We start from the raw sequence: 21,564 nt of genomic DNA on the forward strand, positions 1-21,564 counted from the left end.
GAGTTGAGCAAAAGAATCTGTGACTCTTCGACTATGATCCTGGATAGCTGGTGCTTTGAGTGAGAGAGGAGTGGAAACTTTTGTCCAGTATGATAACACTCTTGAAGCCATTCTAAGTTTAACCAGAGTGTTGAGGGCTGGAACTGGAGCCTTCCTGGGCATTTTCTGCTCCCTTACCTATATTCAGGTGGGGATGAAGCAATTCTGTGAAGTGGCCTTCCAGTACTCTACAGGAGCCGAAACAGATGGTTGGGAGGTGGAGTACTTGGGCAGGACTGTGTGCTCCCAGGGAGCTGGTGGCTCTGCCACGTGACATCATTGCGTAGGGGTGAGTAAACATAGTGCATCCACCTGGGAGAAGTGAGGGACAAGGGAATTTTGCCTTATGGGGGAAAAAGTGACATCTGAAATTGCCTGCAAGTATTTAACCTCTTTGCCAGCAAATATCCCAGCCCTTTTGTTCACATCTGGGAAGTGCAAGAGGGTGTCAGAAATAATGGAGCAGAAGCTGTCTTAGCAGCGCCTCTGGGGCGCTGACTGGCCTGATACCTCCTTCTGACAGCCCAGGGATGATAAAAGGGCTCCGGGCAGACCTTTGCTCCTGGTGCGCAGGTTCCATCTGTAGGAAGAAGATGAGCTAAACTGGGGCACACGCAGAGATGTTCCTGAGAAGTCACTTCAGTTGTTTGGGAGCTTCCTGGAGCTGGTACAGCTCAGCAGTGCTGCAGCCAACACTTTGTGCCCTTTGCTGCAGCTGAACTCTGAGGGAGCAAAGCAGACCTTCTGCTGAGCACGGGCTGTGGGATGGGGTTGTTGATGGCCACTTCTGTCTGTGTAAATGTTCAGGTTTAGTGTTTGTATGCTCACTTACACAGCAGCTCTGGTGCATCCTCGCTCTGGGCCATCCACAAAGCTCAGCTCTGTGTTTTAGGTTTGAAAAGCCCGACTGCGGGCAGGCGACCGCAGAGAGGGTCACCCCAAGGAAAGTCACCTGGGCAAAGGAAGGAGTTAACGTCGGGGATGTGCTATGAGCAGGGAGGACTAAAACAGTGCCTGTGGTGCCAAACACACACATCCTGAGCTGTAATGCCACCCATCCGTAGGAAACCGTCTACAGAGGCTGTGTGTTTTGCTCATGGAGAAACCTCCAGCATTAGTCAGCAGCTCAGCATCCAGCAGCTCACAGTCGCCCTGGCAGCATGGAGCTAACCATGGCTGTCGTTGCTGATGCCAGCACAGGGCTCGAGGGCAAGGCAAGGGCTCCTGCTCCCACCAACCAGCACTTTCTCTAGCTTGGGCTGAGTGCCCACCCTTGTGTCTGCTCAGGAGCCCAGAGCAGGGGGTTCCCCGGAGAGCCCCAGCCCCGGCAGGTCACTAATGCCCCTCTCCCATCTTTTCTCCCTCCAGAATGGGCTGAACGCCTTGCACCTGGCCTCCAAGGAGGGCCACGTGAAAATGGTGGTGGAGCTGCTGCACAAGGAGATCGTTTTGGAGACAACGACCAAGGTGAGGACAAGGGAGCCTGGTCACGTTAGTCACAGCTTCGCCCCTGCCGTTGCTGGCAGGCACACCAGTGTTGCTGAGCAGTGAATCGCACTGTTTGCTCTCAGCCCCTGGAGAGGCTGTGCTGGCGGCAGTGGTGCTGGGATGGGGCCTGGGGACCGGGCTCTGATTTCAGCCCAGTCCAAGCTGTGCTGGGCTCCTCTAGGTAGGTGGGAGGTTCCTTTGCACCCGTGCCTCCGCCCCGTGGGGACCACGGTGGCCACTGTGAGCTCAGGAGGGGAGTAACAGAAGCCACAACATGTGCTAGTGCTGTCTTCACTCACATCCCCTCCCGGCACCGGCTGCCAGTTCGGGTCAGCCCTTGCAGCCCCGGAGCAGCCCCTGCGTGCTGCAACCCTGAGATGGCCTCGGTACCATTGTCACCAGCCCAGAGAGCTCTGCTGCTCTGTAAATAACATACCATTCTCTCCTTGCATCGCCGCGCCGGGGTGCGGTTCTTGCTCGGTGAAAAGAGAGGCAACGTGCGTGCAAGCAGGGCTGACAAAGAAGCAGCCTCCAGCGCTGTCTGAAGGGCTGTGAGAGCGGGAGGGGGTCTGGCTCCCCACCTCCCAGCGCTCCGGCAGCGCTTGGGGCACGGAGTGGAGTCTGGCGTTCTGCCACACCGCCCAAAGGCACCAGTCGGAAGAGCCTGCGTCTGCATTTTCCAGCCTGCTTATCATCCCTCAGCTCTGCTGGGATGCCTTGGCTACCGGGGCACACACTGCAGTTTTGCCTGAAGACTGCCAGCTCAGCTCCCCCGTCCTTCCCCCCCTCGTCTCTCTGGAGATACACAGAGCCTGACAACGCGTACAGCTCTTGCTGCCAGTAACTTCAAGGGAAAGATGAAATCACTCTCTTCCCTGGCCAGCAAACGTGAGGGGTAGCTGCCTGCCCTGTAGCAGGGATGGGGCACGGAGCGAGGGCTGCACAGCCCCACAGGTTTCCCCGGCCAGCTGCTCTCTTCGCACGTGTGTTAGCATGTCAGGCCCATCTTTCCTCCATTCTGGGCTGCTCCAGCTCCCGAGCGCTGCCCTGTGGTGTCTTTCAGAAGGGAAACACAGCCCTGCACATCGCTGCCCTGGCTGGACAACAGGACGTGGTCCGGGAACTAGTGAACTACGGGGCCAACGTCAATGCGCAGTCACAGGTAGAGTGGCCTGGTCTGGGGTGGGAAAAGCACCCAGCATGCACGATGGTGGTGTCCTCATGGTGGGAGCTGTGCCCAGCATGGGCACTTCAGCAGCCATTTACAGTTTCTCTCTAGTGCTGTTCAGGGGCGAGGACTGCTCTGCCAGGCTCCTGAAAGAAGACACGTGTGTGAGTGGTGGGGAGGGAGTCTTGAGGGATATTGGGAGACCAGCATGGTCCCTCTGCTGAGGGAGTCCATGGCAGCACACACAAACATGCTGAACTCTTCCTGGGAGAACTCGTGGATGATGCCTCCCTGGCGCAGCCATGAGGTCTCCAGCAACCCCTGCAGCGCTGCGCACTCTGCATCCTTTCTTCTGTCTTTCTTGGGCCTGGTGGGGCTGCAACCTCTTCAGCTTTTGCCTGATGGGAGAAACGTCCCTGAAGCAAGGGGAGAGTAGTGGCAGTGAGTGGAAGGCAGTGTCTCCTGGGTAGACTGTTTTTGGGAAGCATTCTCCTGGTTCTTTCTGGATGTGGGGAGCCTGGGGCTCCAGCTCTCTATGATTGCTCCGCCACTGCCATTTTTTTTCCTTTTTCCCACCCACACTGTGTATGCTTTTGCCCCAGTTCAGTGAACTGGGGGTGTGGCTGTTGATGGGGTGCAGGTCTGCAAGGAGCCTGAGAAACTCGAAGAAGAGTTGTCTTGATGTGCATGGCCTTGTGTTTGCAGAAAGGCTTCACACCCCTCTACATGGCAGCGCAGGAAAACCACCTGGAAGTTGTCAAGTTCTTGCTGGAAAATGGAGCCAACCAGAATGTAGCCACAGAGGTGAGATCCCTGGGGAGGACCCCAGGGACCTGCTTGTTGGGGCTGCTGTTGGATGTGCCATGGCTCCTTGGCTCTCCCCATCTCACCTGCCTCTCCTTGGCAGGATGGCTTCACGCCACTAGCTGTGGCTCTGCAACAAGGGCATGAGAACGTGGTTGCTCACCTTATCAACTATGGGACAAAGGGTAAGGTCCGCCTGCCTGCCCTGCACATTGCAGCCCGCAATGATGACACTCGCACAGCTGCCGTGCTGCTGCAGAATGACCCCAATGCTGATGTCCTCTCCAAGGTGTGTGGCTTTCCCATCCTGTCTCTGGGAGCTTTCCCACATCCCCAGGGAGAACAGCAGCTTGGTATGCTGTATTTATCCATCCTTTCAGCACGGAGCATGTGTCTGGCTGGCCTGATCCCTCCTTCTTTCTCCTAGACTGGATTTACCCCCTTGCACATTGCAGCCCACTACGAGAATCTCAGTGTGGCCCAATTACTGCTGAACCGTGGAGCCAGTGTCAACTTCACACCCCAGGTAAGCGCCAAGTGGGAAGGCTGCTGCGACTGCAGCACCAGAGGAGGATGCTGTGCCTCCTTTCCATGTAGGAGCCATGCAGAAGATAGCACACCGATGCATGTCTGGGGAGTTGCCATTAATAACCAGCGTGGGCCTTTTCTACTATGTCTCCCTTCTGCTGGATGCAGCCATGCATCCCTGGAAGCTCTTGAGACCTTGTGTTCAGGCTGAGGAAAAGCCAGTGCTGTTGCTGCAGGGCTATAAAGCCCCTGCAGTTGGCATGCCTCTTCCAGTCCCGTGGGTGCAGCCAAGTCCGTGAGCTGGTGCTTTCCTGCGAGCTCTGTGCAGCTTCTGTCCACAGCCTTTAGCTGCACCCTCTCTCCCAGCCCTGTGAAACAAGCTGCTCCTGTGTGCCGTCCCTGGGCAGGGATTTAGCTTTCCTCTGCCCTTTGTTCACCCCATGGCTCCTTGCAGCCCCGCAGGTGAAAGAGAAGGGGTTGCTCCCTCTAACAGACTGCCATTCCTTCTCTCAGAATGGGATCACTCCCCTGCACATAGCCTCCCGCCGCGGCAACATCATCATGGTACGGCTGCTGCTGGACCGCGGGGCCCAGATAGAGACAAGGACCAAGGTGAGACCTCTTCTGAATCACCCACAAGTAAGCGTGTCAGCTCCCTCCCCAAGCTCCTTGTGTCCAGGGAGCACTGCCGTGCTGCTCTGCCCAGTGCTGTGAACACCATGCTGAGTGCGTGAGGGAAGGTCCCTGGTGCACTAAGGGGGTGGACTGGGTTTTTTGTTGGTGAGTGTACAGGTGAGGGGAGGCTGCATGGCTGCGGTGGGTGTACCCTGGGGGCTGAGGGCAGGTTCAGTTTTGCCTTATTTTGCAAAAAAAAAAAAAAAAAAAAGTCCAGAGTCCCTGTTACTCTCCTGCCTGAGGGGACCCCTGCCCTTTCTTGCCCATGATGAGCCCTTGAACCCTTCTGTCTCCCCAGGATGAGCTGACCCCTCTCCACTGTGCAGCTCGCAATGGACATGTGCGAATTGCAGAGATCCTGCTGGACCACGGGGCTCCCATTCAAGCCAAAACCAAGGTACCCATGTCCTTCTGTGGGGTTGTGCTTGGTGCCAGGTCCCAGGGCTGTGCACAGTTGCTGGATGCCACCCATGGCTGGGCTGGGGCTGAGTTTTTGCCCTGCCAAGGGGCAAGGAGCTTCCTGACCTCCTCCTTGGCCCCAGCTGGAGCCCTTTGCCTGAAGGCTGCACGCTTCAAGGGGACCAGCCCTGAGAGGGGATGGCCTGGGGACAGCCTGCCCCATGGCAGCAGCTCTTCAGGCCCTGCCCTCTGCTCAGCTGTAAGCCTCGGCGAGGGATTTCAGGGCTCCTCTCTGGTAGCACCCTAGGGAGCATGCTGTCTCTTCTGCCCTGGAGCTGTGGCCTGAGGAGTGAGGCAGGGGCTGGGTGGGATGCCTGGTCCCTCTCCTGGCTCAGCCCTGAGGCCCCCCTCTGCTGTTGCAGAATGGCTTGTCGCCAATCCACATGGCAGCGCAGGGCGACCACCTGGACTGCGTGCGCCTGCTTCTGCAGTACAGTGCTGAGATCGATGACATCACCCTGGACCACCTAACACCACTGCACGTGGCCGCACACTGCGGGCACCACCGGGTGGCCAAGCTGCTGGTGGAGAAGGGGGCCAAGCCCAACTCCCGAGCCCTGGTGGGTGAGGAAGGGGAGGCAGGGCTGTGGTGGGGGAGAGGGAGAGTGTTCTCGCAAATGACCGCTCATCTGTCTGTCTGCAGAATGGCTTCACACCCCTCCATATCGCCTGCAAGAAGAACCACATCCGGGTGATGGAGCTGCTGCTGAAGACAGGTGCCTCCATCGACGCTGTCACAGAGGTAGGTAGGCTGCAGCCCAGCCCCGGCTCTCCTGCTGCTGCCTGTGCGGAGCCAGCAGTGCTGCAGGAGATGATGGCCCCGGTGCCTCTGCTGGTCCCCAGGCACCTTCTTCATCGTGGCATAGAGCTTTGTGCAGCTCAGGAGCCTGGCAGCATCTCCCCACAGCCTGCTCCTTGAAGGGCAGAGGGACTGCAGGGGAGGCAGCAGCTCTCCACGTTCCCCTCAGCTCTCCTGCCAGGGTGCTGGGGACAAGCTGGGGACCCAGAGTTTGCCTCTGTTGGAGCGTGCCCCGGGGAGGGGGAGGAGGGAGCAGGAAGAGATGTAGCTGAGGCCATCAGCCCCCATCCTGGTTCCTGACCCTTTTCTCTCCACAGTCCGGCCTGACCCCCCTGCATGTGGCCGCCTTCATGGGGCATCTGCCCATCGTCAAGACCCTGCTGCAGCGTGGAGCCTCTCCGAATGTGTCCAATGTGGTGAGTCCCACCCTGGCCGGGGCTGTGGGAACTCAGCATGGCGGGGTCCAGCAGGAGGTGGGGATTGCCCATGTCCTGCGCTCTCTGCTCTCCTGAGCAATCCCTGGTGCCCCCTGCTTTGTGCTGGCAGGAGGAACTGGTAGGGGCCAGGAAAGATTGTGGGCACTGCTCTCCTGTGCTCAGACCAGAGGAACGGCTGCAGGAAGGCATATCCCCTCCTACGGTCTCACTGCTTTATCCTGTCCTTGGTGCAGAAAGTGGAGACGCCCCTACACATGGCAGCCAGAGCTGGGCACACGGATGTGGCAAAGTACCTGCTGCAGAACAAAGCCAAAGCCAACGCCAAGGCCAAGGTAAGTACAGAGAACCTGTGCGATAGTCCAGCTCTGGGAACAGCTGGTGCTGGTTTCTTCACTCTCGCCTGCCCAGAGGCTGTCCTGCCAGAGGTTGTGCAACAGCAGGAGCATGGCTGCGATCCCTTTGGCGTGGCAAACAAGGGACTGGTCCAGGTCTGCCAAAACAGCTTCTCTGCCTCCCTCGCAGGATGACCAGACTCCTCTGCACTGTGCTTCACGCATCGGCCACACTGGCATGGTCAAACTCCTGCTGGAGAGCAACGCCAACCCCAACCTGGCCACAACAGCAGGACACACGCCCCTGCACATCACTGCCAGAGAGGGGCATGTGGACACAGCCCTGGCGCTGCTGGAGAAGGGGGCCTCACAGACCTGCATGACCAAGGTAGGCTGCCGGGGCCACTGCCACTGAAGGCACGACCCGTCTGGGCCAAGGCCCGGCAGGCTGGCGGCTCAGTGTTCCTGTCACAGGAGGGGCAGCCTCCTCCTGTGCCGCAGCATGCCCTCCTGCACGTGCACCAGTGCTCTGCTCCTCATCCCTGTGCACCCTGTGATGGGCTGCCTTTCTCCTCAGAAAGGATTTACCCCTCTCCACGTTGCAGCCAAGTACGGGAAGGTGGATGTGGCAGAGCTGCTGCTGGCGCGTGACGCTCACCCCAATGCAGCAGGGAAGGTGAGTGCTGCTCCTGTGGCAGTGGGAAGAGTGGTGTGGTATGGGGAGAGGCTCTGTCTCACCTGTCTGTGCCCTCTCCCCCTCCCCAGAATGGCCTGACCCCGCTGCACGTGGCGGTGCACCACAACAACCTGGAGATCGTCAAGCTGCTGCTTCCCAAGGGGAGCTCCCCCCACAGCTCAGCCTGGGTAAGGCTAGACTGGGTGTCCCTGGGGGTGTGGGGACGTGTCCAGTGCATGCCAGCCTGGGGCCAGCATTGGCCCTCAACCCTGACACTTGGGGAGTGTACAAGGGATGGATCACCACCGGCCACTCTCCATGCTGGCTGCTCACACCTGTCTGTCCTTTGCGCCAGCACGTGGGGCAGGCAGGGATGCCGGGCGGTCATCCTGTCCCAGCAGACAGGCTGTGCCAGGGATGGCCCATGCTGGCAGCATTGTGGCTGTTGCTTGGGGATGTGTTTCCATGGCAAGCCCTGCTGAGCAGCGCTGCGGTCTGGCAGTTTGGGAAACCACACAGGAATGTTTGCATGCCGCTGGGAAACAGTGAGTCAGAAAACCCACGAGCTCGTGAGAGTCGCCTCACTCTGCCTGAGCGTGGGGAACATCCCCCCAGAGCGTGGACCAGCAGCCTTGGTTCCCCCGTTGTTTGCAAAAGCTGCACCCTCCGCACAGACAGGTGGCTGCTGGCGGGCACTGGTGGCCCTCCCCATCTGGCCGTCCCCTGCACGGGCTGCCGGCACACTCGCTGCGCAGGCATTGGGAGCAGCTGGTGCCGGCGCCAATCCCCGGTGTGTCTGCGTCACTGACAGCCCACGCGTCACACCGGGCAGAGGGTGTCTGCCAGCTGCTTTGCTCCTGCAGCAAAGCGACAAAGGCAGTGCTCAGGGCCCTGCAGTCTCTGCATGAATACTAATCCTGCTTATTGCGAGTTTTGCTCCACACCTCAGCCAGACACGTTCTCGGAGGTGTCTGTCTCCCCCGGGCTCTCACAGCTCCAGGTGGCTGAGTACTGCTGTAGAAATTAATGCATGGAAAACTCCAGGACAGTCGATACCAGTCGAACCTGAAGCGGGTGGTCTTTGAAACCCCCGTCTCGGCTAGAAGGTTGGGATTTGGCCTCAGCCTTGGGGCTAGTTGCTGTCAGGGAGAGGGTTCAGGTGTGAGCCTGCATCCCTGAGCTCTGGAGGCGACTGTGAAGGGCAGGACTGGCCTGGAGAGGCAAAGGGGCACCTTCTGTACCTGCTGGTGTGCTCGGCGGGGCTGAGCACTCCAATGAGCCTCTCTCCCTGCAGAACGGGTACACCCCCCTGCACATTGCTGCCAAGCAGAACCAGATGGAGGTGGCCAGCAGCTTGCTACAGTATGGGGCTTCTGCGAATGCAGAGTCTGTGCAGGGAGTCACCCCCCTACACCTGGCGTCCCAGGAGGGGCACGCAGACATGGTGGCACTGCTTTTCTCCAAACAAGCCAACGGCGACCTGGGCAATAAGGTAAGTTGTCCCGGTGCATTCTGCCAGGCTGTAAGCGAGTGCTACAGCAGGGAGTAGCAGACGGGGTGGCAGTCCAGGCCCCAACGCCTCCCTGCGTTCTGGCAGCAGTGCGCCAGCAAACAGCGCAGTGCCGGTCAGTCTGCCAGGTTGGAGACCTGACTTAGGGTCTCTGCCGGTAGAGCTGCAGTGGTGGCATTGCTGCTGTGCTGAGACCTCCTCTGTTTGCAGAGTGGCCTGACTCCTCTCCATCTCGTGGCCCAAGAGGGGCATGTGCTGGTTGCTGATGTTCTGGTGAAACATGGAGTCACAGTGGACGCAACAACCAGGGTAAAGTAGTGCATTGATCATGGCTGTGGTGAAAAACACGTGAGGGAGCTACCTCTAGACCTACGCCAGGAAGAGCATTGCTTTTCTTTTTCTTTGTGCAAGAGTCTCCCCTCTTACAAACCATCTTGTCTGTGTCTTGGGGACTCTTCCTCCTCTTCCCCTCATCTCCCTGGAGGGATGATTCTTGCCTGCTCCCACAGGTCACCCCTGTACCCCTGGGCACAACATGGTGTGGTCTGCAATGTGCCCTCTGCACTGGTCCTGGGCTCTCAGGCAGCACCCACATGTGCCCCATTGTTCATCTATGCGGGCTTGCCCATGGCATGAACACACCGACGCCAGAAGGGGAGGAAGCACTGCTGAGGGCAGGCTGAGACTTGATCTCCTCTTTCAGATGGGTTACACCCCGCTGCATGTGGCCAGCCACTATGGGAACATCAAGCTGGTGAAGTTTTTGCTGCAGCACCAGGCTGATGTCAATGCCAAGACTAAGGTATGGAGACGTCCTGTGCTCCAGGGACCCTTCTGCCCCGGGCAACAGCATGCAGGTTCTGTGGAAGGCTTAGCCTCCCTCCCCGCTTCCCCTTTCCTCCCCCCACGTTGCTCCGAGCCCTTCTGTCTCCATGGCTGGAAGCCCATGTCTAGCTACAGCCCTGGGCAAGTGCTGGGTCCTGCAGAGCCTTTTGCTTACCCCGGAAAGGAGGGAGCTGCCCTCGTGCTCCAGGCACGAAGCACGATGTGAGGCCCGGGGACATTTCTGGGGCAGCAGACTCCCAGAACCGATGGCAGCACCATCTGTCCTCCCCCGCAGCTGGGTTACACTCCTCTGCACCAAGCGGCGCAGCAGGGACACACGGATGTGGTGACACTGCTGCTGAAGCATGGTGCCTCTCCCAACGAGATCAGCACAGTGAGTATGGCGCTCGCCCACACCTCCTCGCCCCATGGCAAGCTCGGGCACCTGCCCTGGCTTCCCCATGGCTGCTGCTGACCCAGTCCTTCCCCTGCACAGAACGGCACCACTCCCCTGGCCATCGCAAAGCGGCTTGGCTACATTTCTGTCACAGATGTGCTCAAGATCGTCACAGAGGAAACTGACATCCCGGTGAGCCCCTGGGGACGGGGACCAGGACCCTATGTAGGAGGGCTGGGGCTGGGAGCAGCCGGATGAAGGTCCGCTGAGCACAGCAGCTGCGGCCTCGCTTGCGGCAGAGGCTGCCCGGGTGCAGCCGAGCCCCAGCATGAGGGGGGGCTGCCCAGCGAAGGGCTGGCTCCTCTGACTTTGCTCTGCTCCCGCAGTCAGTGGGTGACAAGCACCGCATGAGCTTCCCGGAGACTGTAGACGAGATTCTGGATGTGTCGGAGGATGAAGGTGAGGCACAAGAGCTGGGTCGCACCATCCCAGAGCTGCCGGCTGGGCCAGACCGGCAGGCAGCAGCCCCAGGGGTGGGCACTGGCGCGCCTGCCGGCTGGGTGGGGGGCTCTGTAGCCCCGCATGGTCTTGCAGAGAGGTCGAGGGGAGCCCACCAGACTCCTGGGGTGGCACCTCCTGGCTCGGGTGCTTCCCTGCGCTGTGCAGGAGGGATATACCTGAACCTCTGCATGGTCCCGTGCCCCAGGGACAGTGTTCAGAGAGCCCTCAGGCACGCAGAGCCCCTCACCGTGCCCTGCCCCACGGGGTGGTTCCAGCTCCCAGCCCGGCTGCAGCTGGTCTGCTCCTGCTCACTCCCACCAAGACCTCACCTTTGCCTCTTCTTACTTTGCAGGCACTGCTCATGTCACAGTAATGGGTATGAAATGTGTCCCCCTGCCCCAGCTCAATGGCCCATTTCACCCCATGGCCACTAACCATCCGCACGCCACATCCATCTGCTGACCCTTGCTGCTGGGCTGCTGCCGTGCAGCGCAGGCCCTGCCATCCCGCCCTGCCATCTGTGTCCGTGCTGCTTGCTGTGGTGTGACTGCATGAACGGGGCCGTCCCCGTATTGCGGGGGAGCTCTGGCTCCCTGTCCCTGGTAGGCGGAAGAGCCCAGTTCTGTGACAAACTGGTGCCCTGCCACAACCACCCCATGCCATCCTGGCCAGGGCAGGGATGAACCTGAGTTCTTGAGGGTCTCCGTGCTGCTGCAGTCCCCTCCCCATCACTGGGGCTCTCTCCCTGCAGTGGGAGGTGGTGGACTTCCACCCTTAGGGCATTGGCAAGAGCCAAACCCTGGTGAACCCCTTAGCAGGTGTTAATTGGGCCAGCGGGCAGCGCTGGATGGGCTTGTGCCTCCAAGGAGGGGTGCACAGACACACTTGGCAGTGTTAGGGCATTCTTCCCCTGTCTGCAGCCCTGTCCCCAGCATCCGATGGCAGGGTGTCTGTCCCTGGCAGGGTGTCCCCAGCAGGCTCTGCTCTGTGCTTGGTGCTGTGGGAAAGGGGTCGGCTAGCAGCCGAAGCTCCTGACAGCTACCACAGCTCCCATCCCACTGACCAGCAGCACCGGCTTTGCCCTGCCAGCAGACCCCATGTGGCAGAGGGCACAGCCGCCCCATGGCTGGCTGAGACAGGGATAAGTGTGTACGGCCAGCAGTGGGGGCAGAGGTGGGCCCTGGCTCCAGCCCTGAGGAGGGGAGGGGGCAAGGGCTGGCCGTCTGTGCTCCCTTGTCCTTCTGCCTCTCTGCGTGCTGAGCCGGATCTCGGTTTCAGAGGAGGAGCTGATCGCACCAAAGCCCAGGGACCAGGAGGGCAAGAGGGAGACGCTGGAGTTTGTGACCACAACGACACTGGAGCAAATGTAAGAGGTGCTGGATGGCGGGGAGGGAGCAGGTATGGGGCATGGGGCCAGCCTGGTGCTGGGCTGGGGTGCCAGCGGGGCAGGGACAACTCCAGGCAAGGAGTGGATTGCTGAGCCCCTGCCAGCTAGTGTGGCAGGCAAAGATAGTTGGTGGTGTTCCTGTACTGGGACATGGGTCTGCTGCCGAGTTTGCCTTCATCCAGTGGTCCCAGGACTCCCTGGGGGTGGCTGGGGACTGAGGGAGCCAGACCTGCCACTTCAGTGGCTGTCACTGTCCTCTCCTGCCAGGGTGGAGTCTCCAGCTGTCCTGCAGGTCCCCTGCGTCCCACCTGAGACTGTCGTGACCCGAGCGGAGGAGACTGAGCAGGTAGGACCTGTGGAGACAGAAGCTGAGCAAGTCAGCCTGCTGCATGCGCCCTCGGTGTCCCCACAGGAGGTGAGCATGAGACACAGCCTGACATGGCCCCCTGAGGCATCACCTGCCGGGGGAGTGCCCCCCATCACCACAGAGCCAAAACGTGGGGTGGATGGTGGGGATGGACCTGGTGGTATGGGGCTGCCCCAGGATGGTTGTGGGACTGTGGAGGAGTGGGCAGGCTCAGCACCCCCAAATAGCACCCTGGGTCCACGGCAGCTCTTCCCTGCCTTACACAGCCCTCCAAGGAGTTTGACGAGGACTCCCTGATCCCCAGCAGCCCCGCCACCGAGACATCGGATAACATCAGCCCAGTAGCCAGCCCCGTGCACACAGGGTGAGTGCCCAGCCCATGCGGCACATGCGCACTCTATGCGTGAGCCAGCTGCAAGGTGCCCACCTGCCCATGCCTCTGCCTGCTCCAGGTTCTTGGTCAGCTTCATGGTGGATGCCCGTGGTGGATCCATGCGGGGCAGTCGGCACCATGGACTGCGTGTGGTCATCCCACCCCGCGCCTGCGCAGCGCCAACCCGCATCACCTGCCGCCTGGTGAAGCCCCAAAAGCTGCCTGCACCCCCACCGCTGGCTGAGGAGGAGGGTCTGGCCAGCCGGATCATTGCCCTGGGGCCTGCTGGCGCCCAGTTCCTCAGGTGAGCATAGCTGGGAACAGAGCGGATGGGGCTGCCAGAACCATGGGTGTCCCTCAGGTCTGGGCTCCTTTGGAGCCTCTGCCAGCTGTGTCAAGACCTCTGCCCATCCCTGCTTCTGGGGGCTCTGGTGCAGGAGACATCCTTCCTCCGGCCAGGCGCAGCATGTTTCTGGGGTGGGTCATTCCAGCGTAATGGAGCACTGGCTGTGCTGTGATAGCAAAAGCCCTGACCAACATGGTCCTGCTGGGCACAGAGGCCCCTGTCCCGGAGAGAGAGGTGTGAGCAGTCCTGCCTTCCTCCTCTGGCAGCTGTACAGCATGGGCAGGCGTTCTACACAGGGCCACCATGCTGCCTGCGTGTCCCCGCAGCAGCACGTGGGTGGCAAGCACCCTTCCTCTGCTGTCTGCAGCCCCGTCATTGTGGAGATCCCACACTTTGCCTCATATGGGCGTGGAGACCGCGAGCTGGTGGTGTTGCGCAGCGAGAATGGCTCTGTCTGGAAGGAGCACCGCAACCGCTATGAGGAGAGCTACATGGATCAGCTGCTCAATGGCATGGATGAGGGTGAGCGTCCCAGGCAGGTCGGGGCTCGGTACCGTCTGGGTCCCTACGGGTAGGGCTGCGGCTGCCCTGGGTAGTGGGACGGGGCTGAGCGTGGTGTGGTCGGTGCTGCTTGGAGGGAGTGGTGGGTGACAGCCGTGGGCTTGGTGTGTGAGCGCTGATGGCCATACTGCCCTTGCAGAGCTGGAGAGCCTGGAGGAGCTGGAGAAGAAGAGGGTCTGCCGCATCATCACCACCGACTTCCCTCTCTACTTCGTGGTCATGTCCCGGATTTGCCAGGACTGTGATCTGATCGGCCCCGAGGGAGGGTGTTTGAAAAGCACACTGGTGCCCATGGTACAGGCCACCTTCCCGGATGCCGCCGTCACCAAGCGAGTGAGGCTGGCCCTGCAGGTGAGCCCTAGAGAGCCTGGCCCAGGCCCGGCTGGGCTCCTGCTGGCAGCGGTGGGCAGCAGGTTCTACAGGGCAGGCAGGGGTGGGCAGCAGGTCCAGGCTGTACCTGAGCCTGGGGGAAACTGGCCCTGATGCCCATGGTTGTGCTGCCCACAGGCACAACCTGTGCCCGACGAGTTGGTGACTAAGCTGCTGGGGAACCAGGCGACCTTCAGCCCCATCGTCACGGTGGAGCCACGCCGGAGGAAGTTCCACCGCCCCATTGGCCTCCGCATCCCACTGCCACCATCCTGGAAGGACAATCCCCGAGACAGCGGCGAGGGTGACACCACCAGCCTGCGCCTGCTCTGCAGTGTAATCGGTGAGGCTGCCGACCCTGCCACGCTAGAGAGTATGGTCTCCACTGGGGACGGGCTGGGCCACCTCAGTGGGATGCAGCTCCTGGGAGCTAAGGACAGGTCATGGCGGTGGAGAGAGCAAATGCCTGGGGGACGCAGACTCCAGGTGTGTGGAAAGGCAGCGTGCTCACCCTTGCTTTCTGCTGCAGGAGGGACAGACCAAGCCCAGTGGGAAGACATAACGGGCACCACGAAGCTGGTCTATGAAAACGAGTGTGCTAACTTTACCACCAACGTGTCTGCCAGGTGAGACCCGGGCGAGCATGTGCTCAGCTGGGGACGTCTGCTGCTCCTAGGGCCCTCTTGGGGTGCAGCCTGTGCCAAGAGGACCCTCCTGCCCCTGTGCGCGTTGCGGTGGGGGGCAGCTCTCCCAGTGCTGCCAGGGAACCTGCCCAGCAGAGCCCTGACACAGCCCTCCCGCAGATTCTGGCTGGCCGACTGCCCGCGCACCGCCGAGGCCGTGCACTTTGCCACCATGCTGTACAAGGAGCTGACGGCCGTGCCCTACATGGCCAAATTCGTGGTGTTTGCCAAGATGAATGATTCACGGGAAGGCCGGCTACGCTGCTACTGCATGACCGACGACAAGATTGACAAGACTTTAGAGCAGCATGAAAACTTCACTGAGGTGGCCCGCAGCAGGGACATTGAGGTTTGTCCCCAGCAGCTTGTGGGGGGGGGCAGCAGGGAGAGGGCTGCTCAAGCAGGGGAGACTGATACCAGTAGGGGGCCCTGGCCCGGGGAGGGAAGTTGGGGTGTCCCTGTCCATGGGCAGGGGCAGCTCTGCGTGGGGTCTGATCCTGCCTTCTGCTCCCTGCCAGGTGGCGGAGGGGATGCCTTTGCACGTTGAGCTCTCAGGGAATCTGGTGCCTGTCAAGAAGGCCACTCAGCCCCGCACCTTCCTCTTCCAGTCCTTCCGGGAGAATCGTCTCGCCATCCCCATCAAGGTACTGGCAGGGTAGGGTACAGGGCTGGGCTGCGGCTGGGCCCCCTGTCCACCCTGTGCCAGGCCACCCTAACTGGCCTCTCGCTGCTCAGGTTCGGGACAGCAGCCGGGAAGCCAGCGGCTCCCTGTCTTTCTTGCGCAAAGCCATGAAGTACGAGGACCTCCAGCATGTGCTCTGCCACCTGAACATCAGCATACCACCCTGCACTAAGGTCAGTGCTGTATCTCTGGCACCTCTGGAAGGGGGTAGCGGGGTCCTGTCCCATCCCTCCACCGGGTGCAGGAGGCAGCCCTCACTGCTGGCTTTTCTTCCTCAGCTGCTCTGCATGGCCATGCCATGCCACTCCAGGGCTGCAGGAGAAGCAGTGGTCCCAGGGCAGAGCTGCTGCACTCTTTTCAAGCAGTGACACTTTGGTTTGTCCCCACTCTCACAGGGAAGCGGCAGTGAGGAGCGGAGGAGGACACTGACACCATTGTCTCTGCGGGAGCGATACAGCATCCTAAGCGAGACCAGTTTCGGTATGCAGCCTGCCAGGACCGTTCAAGCCCAGTGCTGTGCCTATGGGGCCGCGAGACCTCCACAGCCAGTACCCCTTTCCCCGCACCACCCTGGTGCAGGGCCCCGCACAGCTGAAACTGTGACTCCCTCTTCTCCAGGCTCTCTGAGCAGCACGGACAAGGCAGACCAGAAGATGGTCGACATAGCAGAACAGCTGGGCCTCAGCTGGGCTGGTGAGTCCACAGCAGACAGCTCTGAGGATGCACAGCACTCCTCGGAAAGCTGACGCTAAGGAAGGCTGGAAACGTGCTGTGGGGTGGAGTGACGATGCTTCACACCGTGCAGGGAGCCGGGTGCTGGTGCAGTTGGTGTGCGCGCAGCCTGCACTATCTCCTCCGGCAGGCTGGCCCTGCCTCCTAGCCCCTCTGCTAAACTGTGAGCGTACTGTGGCACTGAAGTGAACCTTCTTACAGCTGTGCATGCATTCGCATGCACACGCACACATGCCAGGCTCGGGTTCTGTTCCCAGTTGTACATATTGCTGCTGTTTGTGGAAGCCCAGCCCTGTTGTGGCAGCCACACACCCAACGGCAGTACTCGTGCTTCTCCTGAGCACGAGACACTGCTACGCTGGTTACAGCCAGCCTGGGCAGAGGTGCTTCAACCTCTGCCCCGTCCCAGCTCCTGCTTGTCCTGCATGTTCAGTTGTATGTGGTGTGGGGGACTCTGTGCCCGGTCTGGCTGAACCCTCCGTGACATCCCGAGCCTTTTTGGCGTGGGAGCTGGTGGTGGGCACCAGGGGATGTGATGCTGAGATGTGGTGTCTCCCTCAGAGCTGGCTCGTGAGCTGCAGTTTGGGGTGGATGACATCAACAGGATACGTGTGGAGAACCCCAACTCCCTGCTGGAGCAGAGCATAGCCTTACTCAACCTCTGGGTCAGCCGCGAGGGAAAGAGTGTCAAGAGTGAGTACCTGCGGTACCCTGTTACAGGCATGGAGATGGCAAGGCTGGCTGTGCTCAGGGGACCCTGGCTGGCTTTATACCACCAGTTTATGCACACCTACCTGCCTGGAGGGTGCCTGGGGCATGGTTGTGTTCCCCCAGTGACCACTTTGCTGACACTGGCTTCCCCCTGCAGTTGAGAGTCTGTACACAGCACTGAGGAACATCGACCGCAGCGAGATTGTCAACACGCTGGAGGGCTCCGGCCGTCAGAGCCGCAGCCTGAAGGGCAGCTGGCGCTACACGGACAGAGACTACTCCCTCTCGCCATCCCAGATGAATGGTGAGTCCTGGCTTTTGGCAGGGACTGCAGGAGGGCCCTGGGGGCAGAGTCCATGCAGGCAGATCGAGGATGATATCTTGCCTGCCCAGGGTGCGCCGGTCGCCTGCTGGGAGCTCAGTGGGCACAAGGTGCTGCTGACAGACCGCAGCCCCCTCTTCACTGGGTCTTATGCTGCAGGAAGCTTGGCCCTGCCATACTGCCTTCTCAGAAGCTTTCCAGGTGGGGTGGACACACGTTCCTTATCCCGATGTGCCAGTGAGAGGTGCTTCTGGCTGTGCAAGCTGTGCGGTGGCTGGGGAGCTCACAGGGTCCTGGCTGTCCGGCTGTGGCCCCAGGCGGAGTGCGCCTGGGTGCGGGAACACAGCCGGGGCCAGCTGCAGCGTGTGCCCTCAGGGAGCCAGCACACTGGGCAGGGACAGGGACAGGGCTGTGTGCTGCTGCAGTCCTGCACTGTGGCTGCCCGAGCAGCTCTGGCTCATCGCTCTCTCCCTCTCTGTCTCTCCCTTGTTCTGCTCTCTCAAACATGCCACCTAGCGCCATCAGGTGCGGGCACTCCTGTGGGTCACTTCTTGCCACCTCTCTTCTCTGAGCTCATCCTGGCCTCTCCTTCTCTCATCTTCCTCCACTGCCTGTCTCCACTGTCTCCACCTCAGCTGAGCCCTCCAGGAGCCTCGTCCTGCTCCAGCAACTGCATGTCACCAGGGACGACCCCTCTCATGGCTGTTGTGCTTGCGGGTGGCCACCCCAGGCCTTCTCCTCCTGCACTGCCTGCACTCCTTCCCTCGCTGGCCCTGCACTGCTTACCCCCGGCCAGGCACCCACACAGGGGAGAAGTGCCCTTTCTGTACTGAAGTCCCAGCTGTCCCCCATGCCGTAGCTGTGGCTAGCAATCCCTGGCTGCCTGAGGAGCAGAACAGGTTCTCTGCTGATCTCCAGGCTAGAAAAGGGGCTAGTGGCTCAGAGCTGAAAAAGGCTGAGCAAAGCCATCTGGGTGATGAGAGTGCCTGGCTTGGCTGTAGTCCATGTTGGTGTGCTTGGGCTGTGCATGTGGCCCTGGGTGAGGAGAACATGACAACTGCTTGTAGCCCTGGGGACACCAACAGGGTTGTAGGGCTCTGGCTGCATCTTGCAGGGCCGTGAGATTGCATGACGTACCAGGGCCATCCTTTCCTGCTCACGGTGCTACTTCCAGCCTGCTCCTCTGTGCTGTGGAGAGGGATTGACTTTGGGAGTCAGTGCCTGCCAGACTTGGCCACTTGCACTCCAGGCTGACTGTCAGCCCGCTGACGCTGGATGGGGGCTGTGGGCAGGGACCCGGGACCTGATGGAGCAGGGTAGCAAAGAGGGCACTTGTGTCCTGCAGCGTGGATGGGGCACCACGTGGACCCCAGGCCAGTCCTCCCTGCAGGGAGCGGGCAGCCCCAGGGCTTGAAGGGAGGCATGGCAGCACCAGCAGGGACCGTGCAAAGGCAGCAGCTGCTGTGAGCGCAGCCCCGCTCAGCCCAGCCACTGGGGCTGTGGCATGACAATTGCTGTCTGTGGGGCAGGCACCCTCCTGGAGGCTGTTTCCCTTCTTGCCTTGCTGTGCTTGTGCGTGCGTGAGATGGCTGCTGGAGATGTCGCCTCTGTCTGCCCATATAGGTTACGCTTCGCTGCAGGACGAGCTGCTGTCCCCCGCCTCCCTGCATTACACGCTGCCATCCCCGCTGCGTGCCGACCAGTACTGGAATGAGGTGGCCATCATGGATGCTATCCCCATGGCTGCCACCGAGCAGGATGCCCTGATGGAGATGTCCGACATGCAGGTGTGGTCCTCGGGGCTCACCCCCTCTCTGGTGACTGCTGAGGACTCCTCTCTGGAGTGCAGCAAGGCCGAGGACTCGGACGCCACAAGCGAAGGCCGGTTCCCGGGGCAGCTTCTAGCAGATGCGCATGGCCCGGACCACATGGGCTCTATGGACCTGGTTGAGGATGACACAGTGGACTCAGATGCAATGAATGGCCTGATTGACCTTCTAGAGCAGGAGGAGGGGCAGAGGCCAGAGGGGAAGATGCCAGCCGGTGATCGCCAGCCAGGGACCGGGGAGCAGGACCTGGAGAGTGAAGTCTCTTTTGTTTCAGTTCAGCAGAAGGTGCAAGCCAGGATCACAGCATCACCCACCGTTAGCCACGTCGTGGAGAAGAGCACAGACAGGTACTGCGGCCAGGAGTGCCAGGGTGGCCGTGGGAGGGGAGCAGAACTGCTTCGCCGGCTATTGCCCTGTTGCTGGGCCAGCTGCAATGATCTCCCAGCTTTGCTTGCTTCTCTGCTGGTCTCCAGCTCTGGAGCCCGGGCATCCCCGGCAGACAGAGCAGTGGCTTGGGCCGCGTGCCTTGCACCCCTCTGGAGATGCTCTGGGGGGGTCCTTGCAGAGTACTTGGCAGGGACCCAGGCAGACAGCCATGCCCTGCATGTAGGTTGTACTTACCAGAGCCATCTCAGCCTGGGCTGTGTCCTCCCGTGTTCCCAGGGGTACCATTCCCATGAGGTCCCTGGCAGAGCCCAGCGATGCTCCACAGCGTTGCCCTGGGCTGCGTGGCTGTGGGTGGGCAGGGAGCGTGGCAGGGAGGAGGCCTGTGCCCTTAGTGCATCTGCATTTTGTGCTGCTTGTGCCGGGCGCCCAGCAGCGCCGTGAGCTGGGGAGCCGGGTGCCCAGCAGCGCCGTGAGCTGGGGAGCCCAGCGCCTGGCGGGGTGCAGGCTGCGCCGGTGTGCCTGCTGGAGGTAGGCTGGTGCTCAGGGTGCTGCACTCCATGGCAAAGCTGACTGCCTCTCTCTCTCTGTCTCTCTCTCCCTGTCCCTGTCCCTCTCCGGTGCCCAGGCTGAGGGACTGGAATGCAGAAGGCTCCTTTATCTCCTGCCTACAGGACCTGACAGAGGGCTCCTGGCAGGAGGGGGTCACCCGAAGGCTGCTCCCGATGCACACCACGGCCTCCGGGGCACAGGGCCAGGAGCAAGAGCAGGTCCTGGTGCCAACTGTGGAGCTGATGCGGGTCAGCTCCGCAGAGGACAGCAACTGGCAGCCCCAGCACCCCACGGGCGGCTGGCAGGAGGAGGCAGACAGCCGCTTCTTTGGCCAGGTGAGGGTGAGAGCAGGGGGACCTGGCCCTGCAGGAGGCAGAGACCCTATGGACAGCTCTTCCCTGAGCCTGCCGCAGGGCCAGCTGGGCAGACTGGGTGCTAGCTGAGGCACAACTCTCCTGGCACGCTTCCTGCCCTCTGGCACCCTGGGGGTGCCTCTCAGCCCAGAATAGCCTGCTGTGCTTGATACTTCAGCCCTTGCTCTCCTTTTATAACCCAGCTGGACTCCCTGCCTGCTCCCTTATTGAGTATGTGCCCTGGCCGCTGGCCCAACAGCCTGCCGGAGCCACAAATAGAGCTGGTCTGGGGGCCAGGCTGGGTGGTGGGCATCCTGCCGCGGCCACATGGAGCCGGCAGGTGAGGGCAAGCGCCTTTCCCCAGCCAGGGCATGCACAGCCGTCCCGGCAGCACGGGCACGCTCGGAGGTGGTTGTTCAGCTGTGCAGTGTGTGTGCCCTGAGTCACATGCGATTCCAAGTGACACCCCAAGCCCCTGGCTCCTGCCTGGGGCTTCATTTGTCCTGTGACAGAGGACTGCACGCTGCCCTCCCACTGCAGCCAGCAAGAGAGGTTGAAGTGGAGCTGACAGAGAAGGGGGACAGGGCTGTCCCATTTACTGCCTGGCTGGGGACGGGTGGTGCTGTCTCAGTCCAGTCCCCGTGACTTTGACAGCTGTGAGCGCAAAGGACACCCCATCTGCCCGCTCTCTTCTCACCGCCCACAGCCGGCTGAGCAGCGGCAGCTAGGGTTACAGTTACAGCAGTCCGCCCGCGAGCCGGGGCACCGCGCCGGGCAGGCTGCGGACCCGCAGGGCTGCTCCTGCCCCGGGGGCTTTGCCTGTCCCAGGCAGATAGCATGGTGGGGCTCTGAGCAGCGGGCTCGGACCCACGGGGCATACACGCAGCTGCGCGCACCGCGGCAGAATGTGGGCTTTCCTGGCCCAGTTGCTGATCGCCCTGGTGCTGCTGGCCTTCTTCCTGGTCAGCTGCCAGAACGTCATGCACATCGTCAGGGGCTCTGTCCGCTTCCTGCTCAAACACGCCCACCGCGAGCTGGACAAGGAGCTCGGGGAGAGCCAGGGGCTGGCGGATGACGAGGAGGTTCTTTCTGCCAGGGTCGTCCGCCGGCGCGTCCTTGTGAAGGTAATGAGCAGGGAGCTGAGAGACCAGCCCTGGGGCAGATGTGGAGGAGCGCAGTAAAGGGACGGGGCAAGGCAGGAGGCAGACGCTGTGGGGTGTGCTGTTCTGCCTGCAAAGGGGCTCCCCTCACCCCCCTGAAATGCCCTGCTGTCCC

General features: G+C 61.2%; 2 protein-coding genes across 2 annotated transcripts in view; both read left to right on the forward strand.

Moving 5' to 3' along the window:
* The window catches only part of ANK1 (ankyrin 1), a 39,736-nt gene that overhangs the window by 13,166 nt on the left and 5,006 nt on the right, over positions 1–21,564 (forward strand). The window contains exons 3-40 of the mRNA XM_082495629.1: positions 1,408–1,506; positions 2,591–2,689; positions 3,401–3,499; positions 3,603–3,788; positions 3,927–4,025; positions 4,541–4,639; positions 5,001–5,099; positions 5,524–5,721; positions 5,805–5,903; positions 6,278–6,376; positions 6,631–6,729; positions 6,920–7,117; positions 7,307–7,405; positions 7,495–7,593; positions 8,700–8,897; positions 9,126–9,224; positions 9,619–9,717; positions 10,036–10,134; positions 10,237–10,329; positions 10,524–10,596; positions 10,991–11,014; positions 11,917–12,004; positions 12,293–12,440; positions 12,659–12,756; positions 12,845–13,069; positions 13,479–13,633; positions 13,812–14,023; positions 14,180–14,384; positions 14,571–14,667; positions 14,845–15,073; positions 15,243–15,368; positions 15,460–15,579; positions 15,802–15,886; positions 16,025–16,099; positions 16,700–16,831; positions 17,007–17,153; positions 18,795–19,347; positions 20,013–20,271. Of these exons, the coding sequence (XP_082351755.1) occupies positions 1,408–1,506; positions 2,591–2,689; positions 3,401–3,499; positions 3,603–3,788; positions 3,927–4,025; positions 4,541–4,639; positions 5,001–5,099; positions 5,524–5,721; positions 5,805–5,903; positions 6,278–6,376; positions 6,631–6,729; positions 6,920–7,117; positions 7,307–7,405; positions 7,495–7,593; positions 8,700–8,897; positions 9,126–9,224; positions 9,619–9,717; positions 10,036–10,134; positions 10,237–10,329; positions 10,524–10,596; positions 10,991–11,014; positions 11,917–12,004; positions 12,293–12,440; positions 12,659–12,756; positions 12,845–13,069; positions 13,479–13,633; positions 13,812–14,023; positions 14,180–14,384; positions 14,571–14,667; positions 14,845–15,073; positions 15,243–15,368; positions 15,460–15,579; positions 15,802–15,886; positions 16,025–16,099; positions 16,700–16,831; positions 17,007–17,153; positions 18,795–19,347; positions 20,013–20,271 (5,310 nt within the window). The remainder of the gene's footprint in view (positions 1–1,407; positions 1,507–2,590; positions 2,690–3,400; positions 3,500–3,602; positions 3,789–3,926; positions 4,026–4,540; positions 4,640–5,000; positions 5,100–5,523; positions 5,722–5,804; positions 5,904–6,277; positions 6,377–6,630; positions 6,730–6,919; positions 7,118–7,306; positions 7,406–7,494; positions 7,594–8,699; positions 8,898–9,125; positions 9,225–9,618; positions 9,718–10,035; positions 10,135–10,236; positions 10,330–10,523; positions 10,597–10,990; positions 11,015–11,916; positions 12,005–12,292; positions 12,441–12,658; positions 12,757–12,844; positions 13,070–13,478; positions 13,634–13,811; positions 14,024–14,179; positions 14,385–14,570; positions 14,668–14,844; positions 15,074–15,242; positions 15,369–15,459; positions 15,580–15,801; positions 15,887–16,024; positions 16,100–16,699; positions 16,832–17,006; positions 17,154–18,794; positions 19,348–20,012; positions 20,272–21,564) is intronic.
* Positions 20,484–21,562, forward strand: LOC309681703 (uncharacterized protein). Its single transcript, XM_082495630.1, has one exon. The coding sequence runs from the start codon at positions 21,195–21,197 to the stop codon at positions 21,468–21,470; it is 276 nt and encodes a 91-aa protein (XP_082351756.1). The 5' UTR covers positions 20,484–21,194; the 3' UTR covers positions 21,471–21,562.

Source organism: Vanellus vanellus (assembly GCF_965231255.1).
Source record: "Vanellus vanellus genome assembly, chromosome: 26".
In the NCBI taxonomy this organism is placed as follows: Eukaryota; Metazoa; Chordata; class Aves; order Charadriiformes; family Charadriidae; genus Vanellus; species Vanellus vanellus.